Raw genomic sequence first — 20341 nt, forward strand, 5'->3', positions numbered from 1 at the left:
CAGGGGAATTTCCCAGTCCAAGCATATGGATTGGCTTCTGTAAGAAGTTACTTATCAGTACTGTCTTTATTTCCTTATCTTAGGGCTTTCCATATGGGTGGGAAAGGAAGAAAGAATAGCAAAGGGACTCTGTGGCCCTTTTTACTCCACCAGCCTCATCCTCAAAATGGACAGAAAAGTGTTCTCCATGTTTTAGATTTTCATGTTTCTAAGTAGATGAACTGTGTGAAAGTTTATGACCCAAATGAAAAGATACATTTTACATTGCTAGATGAGCAGAGTGGCTTCAGATCAGAACAGGCAGTGAGATTAGTAATGCATATATTTTAAAATTTCCTTCTAGTTCTATTTTTTCCAGGATTCCCCTCATTACTCTGAAATTTCTGGAATGTGTACATGTTGTGGTCCCACCCACTCCTGGGCTTTAAAGCAGGAATGTCTAACACAATCAGCATAAGGTCACCATTTGGTCAGTGGAAATTTTGAAAAATGGTGGTGACACAATCTCCAGCCTGTGGTTTCTGGCTCCTAGCCATTTGGGGGAGAAAGATTGCCCTAAGATAGTGACAGAGGTCAATGTGTGGGCAGGATGAGTACCAGCCAACATCTCATCCCATTATGGGGATGGTTTGGAGGTGACAGAAAAGCAATGGAAGCTGGACCCTCAGGGTGGGCTGCTTCTCTGCAGGTGCATGCATGGAGGGACACCTGGGTCTGAAGCATGATCTCTGGGTATGCTTCCTGTAAACTGTAGGTGGCAGACACGTGTAGGGGTTCCACAGTCTACAGGACAATTGGCCTAGGCTCTTCTCTAAGACAGGGTTATGGAAGCAAAAGAAACAAAGTTAACATACCAAATTAGAGGAGAGGAATAAGGCACCTCAGTCTAAATAAACCCCACCATGCCACTGAATGAATGTCTGTGTTCCCCTCAAATTCATATGATGAAGCACTAACCCCCAATACGATGCTATTTGGAGGTAAGGTTTTTAGGAAGCGATTAAGTTTAGTGATTAGGTTTAGATGAGGTCATGAGGGTGGGTCCCCATCATGAAATTAGTGTCCTTAGGAGAAGAGGAAAAGAGATCAGAGCACTCTCTCTCTCTCTTCCATGTAGGGACTCAACAAGGAGGTGGCTGTCTGGAAGCCAAGAAGGGTGCCATCTTGGACTTCCCAACCTCCAGAGCTGTGAGAAACAAATGTCCCGTGGTTTAAGTCACTCCGTCTATGATATTTTGTAATGACAGCCTGAGCTGACTAAGACACCAGGACACTCTGGGGAAGTATATATGGCCTGGGTATTCAATAGGATGAATACCTAATGACATGGGGAGGTGGAGATAGTAACTGAAAGCAGGAGCTTTCAAAATAGCATGTGCAGGAAGACCTTGTTGTGTTTAATAAAACATATGCATGCATAGACAGATTTCTGTAGTCTATAGAAAGCTGTTCAATGGTAACCTCTGGCTGGTGGAAATGTGTTGTTTTATTTTTGTTTTTCATATTTGGTTACTTTCTACAATGCATATATATTACTTTTGTTAAAAATAAGAAGTTATTTTTAATTAGAGAGAATGTGTGGTGTGTGCTGGGAGGGACTTCCTAGATCATCTGCTCCAAGTCCTCGTTTTTATTCAAAGGAGGAAAATTTTTGACTCATCACATTGACTTAAAAAACAAACACTTTTTATTGCGGAAAATTTCCGACAGACTCACATGTAGACAAAACACTGTTAATGAACTTCCACATCCACACCATTCAACCTCAACCATCCGTTCATGGCCATTCTGGGTTCATTTGTTCTCCTATGCACTTTTTCTCTCCCATTTTACTTTGAAGCGAATGCCAGACCTCATATAACTTCTTCTATTAATATTTCAATGTTATCTCTTTATGGACTCAATATATATAAACCACAATAAACTATCAAGTCTAAAAATTTAATACTATCGTCAAATGCCCAGTCAGTAGCCACGTTCCCAGTTGTCTCATAAAGGTTATAAGTGAAATTTTTAAAGAAGAGTTTTATTGAATCAAGATCCAAATAACAGGCTGGGGTTGTGGCTCAGCAGTAGAGCTCTTGCCTAGCACGGGCGAGGCCCTGAGTTGGATCTTCAGCACCACATGAAAATAAATAAATAAAATAAGGGTATTGTGTCCAACTACAACTAAAAAATAAATATATAAAAAAAGAGATCCAAATAAGTTCTACAGATTGCAATTTGTGCAATATATCTTTTTCGGCTTCTTTCCATCTCCAGTTTCTCTCTCCATCTCCTTTCCCCAGCGGTGTCTCTGTTGAGGACTCCAGGATGCTTTTCCTGTGACATCTCCTGGAGCCTCCATTTTGCTGATTGCATCCATGATGGTGTTGAATGTGCTCCCCTCTGCTCTGGATTTTCTGTAAGTGGCAGTTGCATCTAGAGCCTTCAACATATACACAGGTACCATTTCAGAGGACAAGAGCTCTTTCGAAGATGTTGGTGTGTCCTTCCACCAAAAGGTACCTAATGTCTGGTTGCCTCTTATAACTTGATAGGTGATGTTAGCTGCTGTTGAAACTCAATCTGAGGATCCATTCTGTCATGGTGAGGATCCAGTTCTAAAATTCTTTCCTCACTTGTTAGTTGGACTATTTCTATACAGAAAAACTTCCCTTCCCCTGTGATTTGATAAAGGCTGATATATGCATGATTCTTTTCATTTACTTACCAGTTTTCAAATAATTAGTTGATTTCTGAGCATCCTCCAAAGGCAAACAATTGTTTTTAATCATATGAACTCATGGATTTCAATCTGTTTTTCTTTTGTTTAAAATTATTGATGGACACAATACCTTTATTTATTTGTTTTTTAAAGAGAGAGTGAGAGAGGAGAGAGAGAGAGAGAGAATTTTTAATATTTATTTTTTAGTTCTCAGCGGACACAACATCTTTGTTGGTATGTGGTGCTGAGGATCGAACCCGGGCCGCACGCATGCCAGGCGAGCGCGCCACCGCTTGAGCCACATCCCCAGCCCCACAATACCTTTATTTAATTTATTTATTTTTACATGGTGCTGAGGATCAAACCCAGTGCTTCACACGTGCTAAGCAAGTGCTCTATCACTGAGCTACAACTCCAGTCCCAATCTCTTTGTCTTTTAATCCATTGTAGTTATTGCCCTTCTTTTTTAAAATATTTTTTTAGTTGTCAATGGAATTTATTTAATTTATTTATATGTGGTGCTGAGAATTGAACCTAGTGCCTCACACAAGGTAGGCAAGGAGTCTACCACTGAGCCATAACCCCAGCCCACCCTTCTTTTTATTTTTTTAAATATTTTTTTAATACTTAAATATTTTTTAAAAATTTAGTTATGTATGGACACGATGCCTTTATTTATTTTTATGTGGTGCTGAGAATCAAATCCAGTACCTCACACTGTACCACTGAGCTACAACTGCAGCTACTATAGTTATTACCCTTCTTGATGCTTAAATTATCCCCCTTCCCCCTTTTTTTGGCCACTGGGAGTCTTCTGTTGTTGTCAAGGTTGCCCAGGGGATTGAACGCAGGGGTGCTCTACCACCATGCTATATCCCCAGCCATTTTACTTTGAGACAGGATCTCACTAAATTGCAGAGGCTGGCCTTTAATTTGCAATTCTCCTGCCTCAGCCTCCTGAATCTCTGGGATTACAGGCATGCACCACCATGCCCAGGGAGCTATTGTTTTAATTATATGAACTCCTGGATTTCAATCTATTTGTCTTTTAATCCATTGTGGTTATTACTCTTCTTTTTTTTTTTTTTTAGTTGTTGATGGACCTTTATTTTATTTATTTGTGTGTAGTGCTGAGAATCGAACCCAGTGCATCATCACGCATGCTAGGCAAGCGCTCTACCACTGAGCCACAACCCAGCCTCATCATTACCCTTCTTGATGCTTGAATTATCCCATTTTTTGGCCTCTGGGAATCTTCATTGTTGTACTTGTTGTACAGGGGATTGAACCCAGGGGCACTCTACCACTGAGCCACATCCCCAGCTCTTTTTATTTTTTATTTTGAGACAGGGTCTCACTAAGTTACAGAGGTTAATCCTGAATTTGCAATTCTCCGAACTGCTGAGATTATAGGTATGTACCACTTTGCCCAATAACTAGGGACCTCTCCAAGTTTGCTTCAGAGTCTTTGCCATGATCCCTAGTAATCTTTGATAGAAATAGCTCTTCAGAGCCGAAATATCACCTCAATGGACAAAATAAGCCATGAGAATTAAAGTAGGATACTATTTCTGAGATCTTTTTTTCCTCTTCCATTTGATTCTAAGGCTCTGACTCCCCAAGAAAGTTCTCCCTCAGGGAGCTCCTGTCTCCTTGACTTGAGTGCGCTCAAGACCCTCTACCTCTGGCTGTGCTGGCCCTAGGATCCCCTGCTTTGCTGAAGTTTCAAAGGTAGAAATTCAGCATTGGAAGTAGCTTAGTGACTGACCCCAGGAAGGGGCTGGTAGTCCCAGATGAGAACCACACACCTTGTGTCAGGTGTCAGAGCAGGCAGGGCAAAACCTGGGCTGAATTCCCAGGTGAAGTGCCTTCTTCCACCCTTCATGTGAGGTTTTTAACTCCAGCACAGTCTAAAGTCTTTTAAAGGGTCTGGGCAGCCTCGACTCACAGGGGCCCCAAGCACCCACCTTTGGTCTTGGGCCTTCTTCCGCTCCTTTTCCCTCCCAGCCTTTCACTCCAGCTCTGCTAAAGTTCTAGTCTTTTCCACCTCTGTCTCTCTCTCTCTCCTCTTTCAGTCTCAAAGAAGGCATTGGCCTCTTATTTAATGTCCTCAGCAATCCTCTAATTATCCCCATTTTATAGATAAGGGAACTGAGAAGATTGTCTCTAAGTGCCACTCTGGGACCTGAACCCACACACACAGGCTCCACATCTGCTTCCTGACACTGACCACGATCACTCTGTTTTCCCCCTTTAAAAATATACAATTTTTTTTTTCTGATTTCAGAATTAAATTATGCATGTAAAATTTCAAACAACATAAATAATTTTTTTAAAAAAGTAAGTCTTCTTTCTTCTCAGCACAATAATCACCATTAACTATTTGGTGTGTTTCCTTCCAGAATGTTTTCTACATAAATATGTGCAAATGACTAATTTTCTAAAAATGATTTTTTTCTATATGTGCTTTCTTTCTTTTTTTTTTTTTTAGAGAGAGAGAGAGAATTTTTTTAATATTTATTTTTTAGTTTTCGGCGGACACAACATCTTTGTTTGTATGTGGTGCTGAGGATCGAACCTGGGCCACATGCATGCCAGGCGAGCGCGCCACCGCTTGAGCCACATTCCCAGCCCTATATGTGCTTTCTTGCACATTGCTTTATTATTGTCATCCACTGTGAGCTGCTTCTTGTGTTTAGAATGTTTAGATGGTCTGTGTTCTATTCACCAGCTTCAGTTTTTCCACTGTGACTATACATTAGTCAATGCTGCATTGATGAACTTTGAGGCTGTTTCCAATTTTCATTATTTCAAACAATGGCTTGGTTAGCACTCTTGGACATTCAGCTTGCACACTTGTGTAACTATTTCTGTAGGATAAATTCCTGAAAATGGAATTCTGGAATCAACACCATACACATTTAAAAATTTAAGAAATACTAAATTAACCTCCTAAAGCAACAAGATTGGATTCCTGTACATTTATACAATGATTGCTTGTTTTCTGCACATGCCAGATTGAATTGGGGATATACATGCTTACCAGATCAATGTTAGGAATATTTTTCAGTTTTGTCTATCTGATTGGTGAAAAACATTTTACTATTGCTTTATTTTGCATTACTTAATTTTTGGTAAGGTTGACTATGTTTATTCCTGATCTCCGTTTCTATGGTGCATTGTCTATTCAGATTTTTTGTTTAAATTTGCCTGGCTACTACTTACTTTTCTTATTGACTCATAAACCCTTCTTACACATTGTATCTTTTTTATATGTATTAGAAATATGTCTTCAGTTTTTTGTTTGTTTATTTTGGGTTCCAGGGATTGAACTCAAGGACACTTGGCCGTTGAGCCACTTTCCTAGCCCTATTTTTTTTTTTTTTTTTAATTTAGAGACAGGGTCTTACTGAATTGCGTAGTACCTTGCTTTTGCTGAGGCTGGTTTTGAACTCCTGATCCTCCTGCCTCAGCCTCCCGAGAATCTGGGATTACAGGCATGAGCCACTGGGATTATAGGCATGTGCCACCGTGCCCCACTGTTCCGAATTTAATGTTGGCTTCCCCATACAGACGTTTTCCTTCCTTCCTCCTTTCCTTTCAGTGCTCAGAATTGAATCCAGGGCCTTGCACATGCTAAGCACAAGCTCTATCACTGAGCTCTACCAGAGTCCTTAGAGGTTTTAATTATCAAGATGATCAAACTTAAAAGTCTTTTGGTTTATTAATGGTTTTCAGTCATCTTAGAAAGGCCTTGTGCATCCCAAGGTTATATATATATATGTGTGTATGTGTGTGTGTGTGTGTGTGTGTGTGTGTGTAAAATATTTGTTTATATAACATTTATTTATTTTTTCAATAAATGGAACCCAGGGCCTCACACAAGCACTCTATCACTGAGCTGCATCCTAATGTTTTGTTTTACATTTGCATTTTTGGCATTAATCAATGAAATAGAGATGTAACTTTCAAAACCACCCCTATTAACTGGTTAATTGTTCAAGAAACAATTATTGACTAATATTTTCCCAACTGATTTACAATACTACCTTTATCATATAAGTGCTAAATTCCCATGAGCATTCTGGGGTTATTTCTGGACTATTTGTTCTAATGGATTATGCAAGTCCTGTGCTAGGACCAGCATGCTCTGATTTTATGTTTTAGTACTTGGTAGGGCAGGTTGCCCCATACTCTCCTGTTTCAGGATGTTCTGGGTTTTCTCATCATTCTGAATGAACTTTCAAATTATTTTATCAAGTTTCTCAAATAGTCCTTTTGAGATTTAGAGACTGCATTGAATTTATGGGAAAATTCATATTTTTTACAGAGTCTTCTTATCTAGGAACAAGTTATTATTTTTGCTTATTCAAGTCTTCCTTTTGATAGAAGACTGTTATTTTTCCTTTTTGAGGTGCTGGGGATCATCCAGAACCTTGTGCATGCTAAGAAAGTGCTCTACTTGGGGCTGGGGATGTGGCTCAAGCGGTAGCGCGCTCGCCTGGCATGCGTGCAGCCCGGGTTCGATCCTCAGCACCACATAACAACAAAGATGTTGTGTCCGCTGAGAACTAAAAAATAAATATTAAAAATTCTCTCTCTCACTCTCTCTCCTCTCTCACTCTCTCTTTAAAAAAAAAAGTGCTCTACCACTGAGCTATATCCTCAGCTCAAATTTTCTCTTTTTTAAAAATATTTTTATCAGTTGTTGATAAAAATTTTTATTTATTTATTTATTTGTGGTGCTTAGATAAAACCCAGCTCACACATGCTAGGCAAGCACTCTGCCACTGAGCCACAATCCAAGCCCCTCAACTTTTCTCTTTTAACTGACTCAAAAGACTTTAATTGATTGATCCAATATAAATTCTATGCATTTATAAAGTTACTCCTAGATTTTTTTATAGTTATTGTTGCTTTTATGTATGGGATTTTTCCCTTCCATTAATTTTCTGATTAACTGTAAAAAAGCCAATGCTTGCTGACATTTTTTTCCTCTCATTCTTGCCACCCACCTTTCTTACAGAGCTCACTGGTGTTGGCCTTGAGTATGATTTCTGTGTCGATGCTCCCAAGGTCCACAGTCTTGTGCTCTCTCCCAAACTATTATCAATTAACCTTTAACTCTAACTAAATTTCAAAATCATCATGTTTCAAGTTCTTTATAATGCCTGCATCATTATTTATTTGCTTAGTCATTTTCTTTAACAACTTAATTAAAACTATATTTGAGCTGGGTGCAATGGCACACACCTGTAATCCCATCAACTCAGGAGGCTGAGACAGGAGGATCATGAGTTCAAAGCCAGCCTTAGCAACATCGAGGTGCTAAGCAACTCAGTGAGACCCTGTCTTTAAATAAAATACAAAATAGGGCTGGGGATGTGGCTCAGTAGCTGAGTGCCCCAAGTTCCATCCCCAGTACCAAAATAAATAAATAAATAAATAAATAAATAGATAGATAGATAGATAAATAACAACAACAACAAAACTATATTTGACCTGTGCACAGTGGTACTTGACTATAGATCCAGTTAGGAGGCTGAAGTTCAGCTCACCATAACCCAGGAGTTGGAGACTAACCTGGGCAACATAGTGAGACACCACCTCAAAATTAATTAACTAATTAGTTATTTAATTCATCCTTTACTTGTGCAATGAAATTACAAGTATCTAACCTACCGACTGTGATTTTTTCATGACTAAAATAAGCACAAAACTTAAAAATTTTAAAAAGTGTCCTTTATACCACCTGAAGACATTGTTTGCATCATCTACGACATATGGAAGCTGTGTTCTAATTGGTAAGAAAACTTTCAGCTGGAAATATTCACCACTGCTTCACATTCAAGGTCCTTCCCTCAAAATCCCTCTCAAGCTCCTTGTTCACTGTTATTTCCCTAATTCTGCAGCTTGACTTGAGCTTCACATGGGACTGGTTCCACTCCAACACCATCGCGAGGATGCTTTCCTTCAGTTGCATCTTGCAACCGTTCCTTGTTCTTCACTTCCCAGACACCTCCACTTCTCTTCCTCCCTGCCTCCCACCAGGATGCCTCTGGATTCCTTCCTGAGCATCTTGCTTTGAGGCTGATCTTTTGGAACGAACTTCATCGTAGCTGCATGTACACTTCTTGCCCCATCTTCTGTCAATAATAATCATGCTGTGACCTCTAGGTTTTTCCCTCTTCTTTCTGTACCAAACCTTACTTGCCCTTTCTTTATTTTTGTGATGCTAAGGATGGAACCCAGAGCCTCCTGCACCCTATGCTCCACCACTACACAACAGACTCAGCCCTCTTGCCAGTCCTTTAAGGTCCATTTTCTAGGATGCCTTCTGGGATGATTCCAGCCCTCTTCATTTCCTACTCCTGCAGCATGCTACTGTAGTCTGGGGGTGGGGGTCCTCTCCCTGACTACAAGATGTTGAGGGCAAACTTCACATCTGAATGATCCTTATGCATCAGTGCATTACTGAGAACACATTAGATGCTCAATAAATGCTTAATAATCTACTGCAGGACTTCATTCCCAGACTTACATCAAACTCTGCTTCTCCCTGTGATTGGCCACAACTGCTCACCACTCCTTGCACAACCTCCCACTCCCACCCACCAGCAGGCGAAGGACCCCAGGAAGAAGCAAGTGTAAAAAGGTAGAGCACACTGGGAAATATAAGCAGTCAACTATAGGATCATTAGTCTTTTAATATATTATTCTGAAAAGAAAGGAATTAAAAAAAAGTTCCTGACAGCTCTTCTGTTTTGTTTTTAATTTAAATAAATACCCTGCCCACCCCCCACCCACTAAAATCTCCCTCCATCCCCATCATCCCGCCCATCCCTGGCACTAGACCCTCAACCCAGAACTAAATAAGATGCCTGTTTCAGAGCAGGCCACGCTCACTACCAAATTCTGGCAAAATTGTAAATACTGTAAATAGTCCGAGGTCCTCAGCTCGCTCGAGCCCCTCCCTTTTCTCATTTGGCTCCCCAAGCGGACCCATCCCGCACTTTGGGGTGGGCATAGATGGTGGACCTTTAGGCATTGGCATTGGGGAGAGTGCAAACTTGACCTCCATTCTCCTCTCCCTGCACAGGAGTAGGTCAGAAGGACCCAGAATTGCCCTCCAGACTAAAATAAATAACAAAATAAATACCCCCTCCCCGACTCCCGGCTCTCAGTAAGAGTCCTCCCGCTCGGTCTAATCTTTCTCTTCCGTTTGACCCACCCCCTTCTAGCGCTGACCCCATCCATCCTTCCCCATGCCGCCCTATGCCTTGGCCTTTGTCCTCTCAGGAGGAGGGGTCTACCGTGCTCAGACCCTCAACAACGAGCAAACTCTGCTCCCCCAAGTTTCTTGGGGTGCTGCTGGCACCCTACGCCCCGATGGGCCTGGCAGGCTCCGCGTCTCTGGGGACTAGGGTGGAGGGCCGGGGACCTCCTTGGCCCTCTCACCTAGTCCTTCGGTCTCTCAAGGCAAGCCTCCCAGGAGAGCCTGGCGGACCCTGCCCCCTCCCAGTGAAGATGCCCCCGCGCCCCGCCCTCCTCAGATGGCCGTGTCCCAGAGGACCGTGTGCTGCCGGCGGCAGGGTGGGGTGCCGGACTTGCGGGGTTCGGGACCCCTCCTCCAGCTGGGTAGGATGGGCATGCTCTCCTGCTTGCAGAGGCCGCGGTCTGGGCGGTGGCGCGCCTTGATCTCCTTGCACACGCAGCGTTTGCGCTCGATCACCTCCAGGAGCTTGCCGTCGCGCTCGCGGGCTGGCTGGGGTGGTAGCGGCAGCGGCAGCGGCAGCGCGGGGTGGGTCTGCGCGGGCAACCAGGGAGAAAGGAAAAAAGATTTGGGCGTTGTCAAGGACTTCAGGCCCCTGTCACTCCTGCTGGCGGTGGAGCAGCTGGGAGCAGAAATCCAACCCCGACCCCATTTATCCAGCCCTGGTGCCAGGCTGGGCTTGGTTGACCCTGAGTAATGGACCCTTTTACAAACTGTCTCCCCAAATATGCATTTTTCTAAGTGGTCCTCCCAGAGGGTCCTTTCTCTAAATCACCCAAAGGTGCACCTTCAACTTCTGGTGGTTCTGAATGATGTCCAAGCAGGGTCCTGCCTTGCTGCCCATCTTAAGCGGCCCCATCTTGGGAGCCAGAGCCTCCTCGGACCCCTTCACCCTTAATGTGCTATCCCTGGGCCCCAGCCTGTCTGACCCCTTTGGAGCCTTTCTTTCCATAGCAGCTCCTTCACAGATAAGAAAAGCCAAGACTCACCTGGCTCAGGGCATCCCTGGGCTGGCTGCAGGGCCGGGGGGTGTGGAGCGCGGCCTGCCGGACTCCAGAGGTGGAGGCAGAGCGCCCCAGGCGGTAGCCTCCTGTGAAGTCTGAGGTGGACAAAATTCAGGTGAGAGCCTCTAGGTGCCCCCCAACCCAATTCCCTGAGGAGGCCCTGGCCAGCCTGCTCCTACCTCATCAGAGGAAAGAAGGGGACGAAGACATGGTGTTAAGACTTAGGGGCCCAGACATGGACATGAACAGTTGACAGTCTGAGGATGGGCTAGGACAAACCCTGGGAAATTCTACCAGCCCCCACCCCTAATCTCTGTAGGGATATGTGGGCAGAGTGTTACCTCCATTTCGATGGCAGGCAGGGAAGGTCTGGCAGGGTATGGGCAGAGCCGTTCGGCCTCCTCGTTCGTGGTGGATCCTGGCCAGCAGGCCCTCTGCCCCCTGGCTCCTCACAGGGATCCCTGATGCCATAGCGCCCCTGTCCTCACGCTCCACCTTGCCTGGACCCTCTGTACTGCCATTCCAGGCTCGGGCACCATCCTCGACCTCTGCTGGGATGACAAGGAGAGCTCAGTGCCTGCACAGGGAGAGGTCTTTCTGTACCCACAGGCACACAGTCAGCATGGATGTCCTCCTTACAAATCACAGAAGGGATAGGGGGACCCTACATCTCACCTTCCCTAACTCACACTCCCAGGAGGGACCCAGTACTGCCACCACCCTTTCCACTCATTGGTACCAGCTCCTGGGGTGAAAATGATATATATTTACTGCTTCCAAACACTTTTCTTTGGTTAGAGAGGTCTTTTCTAGCCTAGCTTTAGCTTCTGGGCCCCTCCAGCCCCAGGTAGGGCCAGAATGACCACCTGGAGACCAGGGGTACTGCTCTCCAGTAGGGGTAGAATCCCAAATCTGGAGCCCAAGGAGTGGGGTGGGGTAGGGGCAACAGGGGGAAGGGCTGCATGTGAACTAAGCTCATCTCTGAGAGTAGGCCTGGCAGAGCATTGCGTTGCCAGGCAACGGTAGAGGCCTCCTTCTCCTCTCCCTCCTGTCTGGATAGGTTGCCATGGTAATAGCTGGGAGGCAGCTGTGTTTAGCTCCTAGTGTGCGCACACTCACAAACACACACCCCTGCAGCCCAGGGAAGGGAGGGGCAGGAGTGGAGCAGGATGGGGCCCCATGCTACCCGGTCTCTATCCCAGATCTTCCTGTCCCTCCAGCACACACACAGGGACCCATCCTTTCATTCTGCTGCCCACCGCTTTCCCTGGAAGAGTCTTCCAGGAAACACAGGGCAGGACAATGGGCTGAGGCTTCCAAATAACCTCTCCAACATATCCCTCAGGCCATCACCAACGTCCCCAGCCCCCCACACCCCATTCCCCACTTCCTCACTCACTGTCCAGCTCTTTTGCCTTTCTCCCTCCATATAGGACCTTCCTCTGCAGAGCCCAGCCTGCCCCAAACGTTGTGGTGCCCATCTCCTCTTCTTCCTCCTCTGGTGTCCCTGCACTGGCGATGACATGGGCGCAGGAGATGCTGGCAAAGGCACCCCCATCGGTCCCTTGCTCCTGCAGCTGAATCTTGACCATGGGGGATGGAGCCCCCACTCCACAGCCCTTATTCAGCACCCCCCCAGCCTTGAGGCTTTCATAGGCAGGGGGTCTCTTGAGCCCAGCTGCTGCAGCTGGGTAAGTCCAGAGAGGGGTCAGGGGGCCTGCAGTTGGGTCCGGAAGGCTGTGGGGGGAGGCCAGGCAGCCACGGTGGTGGAGGACCCCAGCTGCTGCGCCCATAGCCCCGCTGTGGGGGCTGGATTTCCCTGGCACAGGGGGCCTCGAGCTGGTGCACAGCATCCCATGGAGAACTGAGATCTCCTTTTCCGTCTTTGGCTCCCCAACACCCAGGGGTGGACCAGCTGGCAGAACAGAGTGTGTGGTCACCTTGACTGCCGAGTACACCATGGTGTAAGACACAGCCTTGTCCTTGGGGGGGCCGGGGAGCAAGGCAGCCGGGGCAGGGGGGACTGCCGGCACCCCCACTGCCTTGGGGCAGATCATGCTGTGGGAGTTGGGGAGCTCCCGCTCCCCCCGGGGCTGGCCAGAGCCCTGGGGTGGCAACGGTGTCGAGTGGCTCCGGGCTCGGCCTGATGGTCCCAGCAGCAGAAGGTTGGCAGCAGGAGGTGGAGGCGGCGGGGGAGGCGTCTCCCGATCTCGTGCAGGCACTTGGGGAGCTGGGGTGGAACCTGCTGGCTCCTTGGAGTGGCAGAGGACCGGTAACCTCGAGACCCCATCGCCAGGGGTTCGGGAAGCAGACTTGGCTTGGGGGAAGGCCAGAAGTGGAGGACGGTGCTGAAGGAGGTTGGGGAAAGGTGGGGGGATTTCACAAGGAGTGGTCTTGGTGGGTGTCCCATCCCTCCTGCCTGGGAGGGCCGAGGCTGGACGTCGGTGGGAATGGGGCTGAAGGGCATGAGGCTGGTGTGGAGGGGAGGTTGCTGTCAATGCAGGGGCCCCGCTGGCCCGGCCTTCCCCAGCCTCTTCCGGCAGCGGGTACTTCATCTCCTCATAGATAGCCTCACTCTCTTCGGAGTCCGAGTCGGCACCAGCTGGAGGGGTTGGGCCCCCACCCACAAGAGGGGGCCCTGTCAGGCCCCCTCCACTTCGTCCTCCTCCCCTGAAGACATCCCCCACCATCTCAATGTACACGGGCTCTTCTTCCTGGGCACTCACATCAGGGTCCCCAGTTACTCGGGACCCCCTACTGAGGCGCTGAAGGGGAAGGTTCCCCCCTCGAGGAGAAGGGGCTGCAGGACAGGACTCATCGAAGGAGACAGAGAGCTGGGTGTTGGGGCTTCGCCTGGGCTTCTGTGGAGGAACCTTCCGGCTGGACTCTCGGCCTTCTGGGGTTGGCTTCTGTGAGCCTGAACAGGATGGGAAAATGACAAATAAACTGGGTTTCGTCTTATTATTCTTTTTTCCCCCTTTGGTATGAGGAATTGAACCTAGGGACGCTTAACCACTGAGCAACATCCCCAGCCCTTTTTATTTTGAGACAGGGTCTTGCTAAATAAATCGCTGGGGACCTTGCTAAGTTGCTGAGGCTGGCTTTGAACTTTAAATCCTCCTGCCTCAGCCTCCCGTGCCGCTGGGATTATAGGTGTGAGCCACTGTCCCCCGCTAAACTGTGAGTTCTATGGAGGAAGTAAATGGGGCAATTCTTTATGACCTCTTGACCCACCTGCAAGGACATATCTGCCTCTTCTTTTTTCTCACATCCCTCCACTTCAGTCCTTGTAGGTTTCTTTTCTACCAGGCAGCTCTCAATCTCTGATGCACGCCCCAGAATGCACAGCTGCTACCCTAAATTCCCTCCCACCCCTGAACCCTCCCAGACCACCACTCCTTTCTCAAAAGCAAACTTCTGGGGGGGTGTCCCCCACCCTTGAATGGTTCATCTCAGGTCCATCCAAAAGGAACCCCTCATTCCTTTTGGAAATGGAACCTTCCACTTCTTAGGCTCTTCCCTGAATGAACCCTCCCAGAGGCCTCCCCTGGCTGGGAATGGATCCTCCCATCTTCCAGCTCCCCTTGGGGAGAGTGGGGGTGTCTCACCTGCTTTCTTGCCGGGGGGTATCTCTGCCCCTGATCCTGCCATACTGAGCTTGGTGCTGGGGTGTCTCCGGGGCTTGGCTGGGGGTCTTCGGGCACTGCTGTCCTCTGTGAGACCACCACCACCACCCCCAGGTCCACCCCCCACACTGTCCATGCTGCCCACTGAGTGGCAGGAAAGGGAGCGTGGGGCCATGGCGCTGCGGCACGGGTGGGGGGTGTGCTCCTGGGAGGCGGGCATCGTCATGAAGCCCATCCTGAGGGAGCGGCGCAGCGAGGCGATGTCCCGCACACGGACCCCAGGTCCTGGGCCAGCCCCAGGCCCCGCCGGGCCTGCGGGGGCCACCTCCTTACTGGAGCTGGGGAGAGAAGACCCCAATGGAGCAGAGTCAGGCCTCAGATCTCAGGCCTGGGCCTTCCCCTCCTCACCCCAGGAGGCAACAGCAGTTCTGTGGCCTCTTGGGCAGGAAGAAGGGAGTCTGGGTGGGAATGGGGTACACCTGAAGGTCTAAGACAGAGGTATAGGGGCTTCAGGCAGAATTTTTAGGCTTAAAAAGGCTAGTGAGGGAAGGGATGAGCAAAGAGGGGTAACTGTGTGCAGGGGAGTGTCCCCGGGGCTGGACCCCAGCTTGGGCTTATCCTGGGTATATAACATATGGTCAGGTATAGGGAGGGAAATTTCAAACCCAGGCAACAGCTCACTTGACAGACAGACAGACACACCTGCCACCATAAGTCCCAGGCTCCTCTCATGCTCACCCTGGCCTACACTTGGCCTCTGGGCTCTTCTCATGTCCAGCTTCTGCGGCCTCCACCCCCACGCATGCCTCCTCTCCCAGATGCGGGGTGTGCTGTCCGCATGGCCAGAGCAGCCTCCCCCGGCTGATCCTTCTCCCTCTCTTCCTCCCTCTCCCTCAGTACTGTCCTCTCTGTCAGCCTCCGCTCACCCTCATTCCCTTTCACTATCTCTGGGCTCCTGGATGAGTGAAGGGGGAGGCGGCTGGCAGGGAAGAGGGGAGAGCTGTCGTGGGGTGGGCTCTCATTAAGGCCCTGTCTACTAACCCTTCATTAGGGAGAGATCGCAGCAGCGATCGCTCTGATTAATCTAATTAACAACAAGAATTAAACTCCACAGTTGTGAGGAGGGAGAAGGGAGCGGGGAGGTGGCTCTGACTCAGGCTCCAAGAAGCTGTGCAGTCAATGGGAAGTGGAGAAGGAATCAGGGTAGAAAAGGCCAGGCCTAGGTCCCCAGAGGGTAAGGAGAGAGGGCCAGCCAGGATGCAGGAGTGGGGGGCAAGGAGGTTCCTGGCCCTGGCTCTTCTGCAGGGTCTAGCCTGCACGTTCCCCACCATCACACACACAACCCTGTCCCTTGGTCACTCATTTTCCCCAGCAGGGGAGAGTCGAGAGGGATGCTCTCTGAGGCTCCCGAATGACCCTGTCCCTGGACCCTGTGAGGGCAGTGGAGCCCGCCCCTTCCAAGGTCAGGTGACAGGAGAGTCAGCAGCCAGCCCCCAGATGACAGAAAGGAGAAGACCACAGGCCCGAGGTGAGTCAGGAAGGAATGACTCGGACCCTTGGGGATGGGGAAGAGCCAAGAGGGTGCTCCAGAGCTGGAAGCACCCAGGAGGCCAGGACAGGGGCAGGAGCTAGGAGCAGAGCCAGGAGCAGGGTCAGGACAGGTATGTGCAATTCCAGCTATGCAAAACTGAGTACAGAAATTGAGATCAGAGATCTCACTAATGACAAAAGTGTCCAGCTGCCGGGCTAGGCACAGTTGTGACATGCAAGGAAGCAGTCTGGGCCCTAGCCTTACCTCCTCTTGGCCTCCTCTTCCTTGTGCTGCCTCCACTCCAGCTTGGTTTTTCGGTAGAGGAGGTTCATGTCTTGGGGCAGGAGGTGGGGGCTGGGGGTCCTTGCTCAGCGCCACCAGGCCCGGGGGGCGGCCCTCCCTGGGTCCCGGATCCACTTGGTGGGGGGTGGGGGTGGGGGCCAGGAATGAATGAAAGAGAAAAAAATAGAGCAGAGACATGACTCGGGTCCTCAGAGAGGAAAACAGAGACAAGCACAGAAAACCCAACACAGCCTCTAGGACCTCAGGAAACAAATACAGAAGTATATGTGTACCCAGAGCCACACACCCTGATGAAGGTGTTCAGAGCCACACATACACACTCTCGAGAGATCAGATTGACACAGATTCCCATGCTGTGTAAATACAACCTGACCCACCACTCAGATAGGCCCCACAAACATATAGCAACTCTGTGCTCACACAAACACACATTCAGACAAATGAACCATCCAGCCACAGACCCAGAGCTACAACAGAGGGCCAGACACATAGAAGGGCATAGGTAAACACAAACCTCGGGGCAGCAAACACACACAGACATAAACACTCACCGACACACCCACAGACACACATACCTCCAGACACACACAAATCTGCCACAGAACTGGACACACCTACAGACAAGGAGTTATGCCCGGGGCCTACCTGCATAAATCGCACACTACTGGGGAAGGGTCAGACTTGCCACCCCCTCTTGGGCCCTGAGGCTTGGTGGGGAGGTGGTCATGAGGGTTGGGTGGGGATGCTGAAGGAAGGTGGGGGCACGGGGTTGGGCATCTGAAATCTTACCCACCAATCTATCTCCACTCCCTGGCGTCCCCCCTTTCCAGTCCTTTTGGGCCTGGGCCTCCGTCCACCTCTCAGTAACGATCTTCACCTCCCTCCCTTGCTGATGGCCCAAATCACCTTCTTCCTAGTCCAGGATTTGGGAGGACCCTGTCCTCCCGCTTCCAGTCCCGCCCCTCAATCCCACCCGGGGGTCCCCAGTCTGGCCTCGTAGCTACCTTCTGAGCTGCAGTCTCCATACCTGCTCGGGCTTCCCTTCCCCCAAACACACGCTCTCCCTTTCGCCTTCAGCCTCACTACTCCTCCCAGCGCCCCTCCTCACTGCCGTCCTCCCCCTTCCCCTGTTTGTTCCAAACCTGGCCTGCTTCATCCCTCTCTCCATCCAAGGGCCCCAGGCTCCCGGGCACCCCTCCTCTTCCCCTTGTCCTGCTGCCCTGGGTTTCTCCGCCTCTCGCCCCGCCAATCCTCCCTGCCCCTTGTCCCCCCACCACCGCCTCCCCGTACCAAGCCTCCCCAATTTCTACATCACCGTACCTGGCCTGCCGGGCGCCGGCCCCCCCATGCCGGGCTCCGCCCGGAGCAGGAGGAGGGAGGAGGAGAGACAGAGAGACCGGGGGGGAGCAGAGCTGGGCCCTGCCGCAGAGACAGCCCCGCCTCCGGGTCCGCCCCCAGACCCGCCCCCGGCCCCAAACCCACCCTTCCACACCCTCCAAGGACGGAGCGGGAGCGGTCGCGCTGCGCTGCACCGCCGGACTAGGGTTGGGGTGCACAGGGACCGCGGAGCCTGCGGGGGCGGCTCAGAGGAAGGTCATGGGACGCAGGGGGTCCGGTGCCAGCCCGCCCCTCCAAGGGGCGTCCGCTCCTCGCCGCCCAGCGCCCCCTGCCCGGCCGGGCGGTGCTGGGTTTGGTCTCCTCGGCCCCGGCCGAGCGACGCGCGGCGCTCAGCGGCGCCCCCCAGCGGCAGCCCAGGTCCTGCACCCACCCGCGAACCCCGCGCGCCGGGCGCTCCGCGCTCCGCGCCCGGCGTCTGTCTGGGGCCGAGGCTGCGGCTACGGGCCCGGGGTGCAGTGAGGCAGTGAGGCCGGCAGAGGGGGCTGCCTTCCGGACCGAGGGGCTTCCAGAGTCAGGAGCCAGACGCTCGGCCACTTTGCCCAGCAGGGGGCGTGCTCCCTTGGCCGCGCCCCCTCTTCCCCGCCGCCCCCAGGTGCCCGGAGCGAGCGAGAGTTGGCTGACTTGGTGTCGGCCTCCTCCCCCTGCAGCCTCCCAGGCGCCCGGACCTTGTTCCAGCGTCTGGGCTCAAAGTCTTCCGCCTATCCGCCCCCGCGGTCCAAGTCATCCTCCCCGTAACCTTTGACTCTGCGGGCTCCGCCCGCCAGGATCTGGGTGCAATGGGGTTGGTTGGTCTCTTACTGGGACCACCACAAGCACCGCCTGGGTGCAGTCGCAGGGGTCTCTGAGGGGCATGACCTAGCCCTCCTTTGGTGACCTTTCTCAGCAGTTCTCTGAGAAATCCCTCGCTCCAAAATTCCTTTGGAGTACAGCTTTGCCATAGGGTTAATTAGCTTCAAGGTGATCTCGGTTTTACTCTTAGCTGGCTGAAAAATGCGCCCCAAAATATATGCATGTACTAATCCCCGGAATCTGTGGACCGTTTTCCATATGGCAGTCTTTGCAGATGTGCTGTGTGGCGTTAGGCAAATTGGATAACCTCTCTGAAAGATGCCTCATCTCATACCTACCTCAATAAGGTTTGGAGGAAGAAAGGGAGCTGGAAGTGCTTTGTAAGTCGAGGGCCCTACATATTAAAGGCTATTAAATGCTACTAGGAGAGATAATACATTAAAACACAAGAGTCCTTTAACTTTTACACCTTAATAGGAATTAATTTATATTCATTCAACAAACATTTCTGCAGAGATTGACAATATCCCAGGGACCCTCCACATGGAAAAGTCCACAATGATCCCAAATATCCGAGGCAGAGAAGGGGTCCAAAGATTCCTTGTGAATAGTTTGTAGGAGTCAGCACCAAAAAAAGGAGGTTCTGGAGGTTTAGCAGTAAAGTCTGTGTTCAGAATGTTGTCAGAGGGGAGAGGGTTCTGCAGGGGAGGGAAGGATGAGGTCTAGAGGGGCAGAACACCTGTGGGAGGCTGCTTCCTGGACCTCAGTACCTGGGCTATGGCAAGGCCCTGTAACTACAGCCAAAGGGAGACATACAACAACGCAGATGCATTTTAACAAAGATATAAAGAACAAATATATGAAACGGGCAGGGGTTGCATTGTTTTACCTTTTAGAGTGGTCAGAAATTTTCATAAGCTAAAGCAGAGGGAGGAGGGATCTGGAAAAGAGCACTAGGAGTCCAGACAGTCCCCTTATACCTCCTGGTTCCATTGAATACTAGCCCTGAGGCCTTGGTCAAATGCGAGAGCACTTAGGAGCCTTGGTTTCCTCAGCTAGAGCTCCACATCTGCTCTCTCTCTCTCTCTCTCTTTAATACTTTTTAGTTGTCAGTGGATCTTTATTTATATGCGGTGCTGAGAATCAAACCCAGTGCCTCACACATGCTAAACAAGTGCTCTACCACTTAGCCACAACCCCAGCTCTTCATCTCTCTTCTTCAGAAGATAATGAGAACGTTTTAATATACTCAAGAACAGGTCCTTCCAAGTGACAAAAATTAATTAGAATCTGTTCATCTCCTTCTGAACCTGCAAGTGAAAGCAGACGCAGCCTCAAGATATTGCTTTGGCTAAAAGTATCCCCCCCTTGGAATGTTGGTTAGGGAAGCCAAGAGAGAGAAATTGGCAGTTGGAGTTTTGGTTTGTTCTATTACTAGTAGACCTTTTTTGAATGTGCATGCCTTCTCTTTCACAATGAACAAGGGATGAGATGGGAGAGGTAGGAAGGTCAGAGGTGGGGAGGGTCCATGCTTGTGGCCAGCTGGGGTAGACCTCTGCAGATGACTATGTAGACATACATAATGTCTAGAGGCTGGAGACAGTGCAGGTGGTCACTGCTTCTAAGGTCTTTGTGAGTATCTGTATATGGCACCTGGACAAGAATACACAGAGGCAGAATATTTCTCTACCACTGACAGCCGTTTGGGAC

The 20341-nt window shown here is 49.7% G+C and overlaps 1 protein-coding gene across 3 annotated transcripts; it reads right to left on the bottom strand.

Annotated features, from left to right (window-relative positions):
- Positions 1 to 9542: 9542 nt before the first annotated feature.
- NYAP1 (neuronal tyrosine phosphorylated phosphoinositide-3-kinase adaptor 1) lies at positions 9543 to 18524 on the bottom strand. 3 transcript variants are annotated; one of them, XM_081299898.1, is made up of 7 exons: positions 17765 to 18524; positions 16406 to 16557; positions 14593 to 14948; positions 12384 to 13901; positions 11326 to 11535; positions 10970 to 11079; positions 9543 to 10514 (listed from the first exon to the last, which is right to left on the bottom strand). In XM_081299898.1, the coding sequence occupies exons 2-7, from the start codon at positions 16471 to 16473 to the stop codon at positions 10257 to 10259; spliced, it is 2520 nt and encodes an 839-aa protein (XP_081156024.1). In that variant the 5' UTR covers positions 16474 to 16557; positions 17765 to 18524; the 3' UTR covers positions 9543 to 10256. The 3 variants fall into 3 exon arrangements, with proteins under 3 accessions (XP_081156024.1, XP_081156026.1, XP_081156025.1); XM_081299900.1 differs by having other exon boundaries at positions 11326 to 11532; positions 17765 to 18523; XM_081299899.1 differs by lacking the exon at positions 17765 to 18524 and adding an exon at positions 17090 to 17738.
- Between the last annotated feature and the right edge of the window lie 1817 nt (positions 18525 to 20341).

Source organism: Spermophilus citellus (genome assembly GCF_964194105.1).
Source record: "Spermophilus citellus genome assembly, chromosome: 6".
NCBI classification, from domain to species: domain Eukaryota; kingdom Metazoa; phylum Chordata; class Mammalia; order Rodentia; family Sciuridae; genus Spermophilus; species Spermophilus citellus.

Coding starts and splice junctions, on each gene's coding strand:
- NYAP1 (XM_081299898.1), bottom strand. CDS start 16,473: ATGAACCTCCTCTACCGAAAAACCAAGCTGGAGTGGAGGCAGCACAAG. Junction 14,949..16,405: donor GAAGAGGAGGCCAAGAGGAG/GTAAGGCTAGGG, acceptor TTCTCTCCCCAG/CTCCAGTAAGGAGGTGGCCC. Junction 11,536..12,383: donor AAAGGCAAAAGAGCTGGACA/GTGAGTGAGGAA, acceptor TTGTCATCCCAG/CAGAGGTCGAGGATGGTGCC.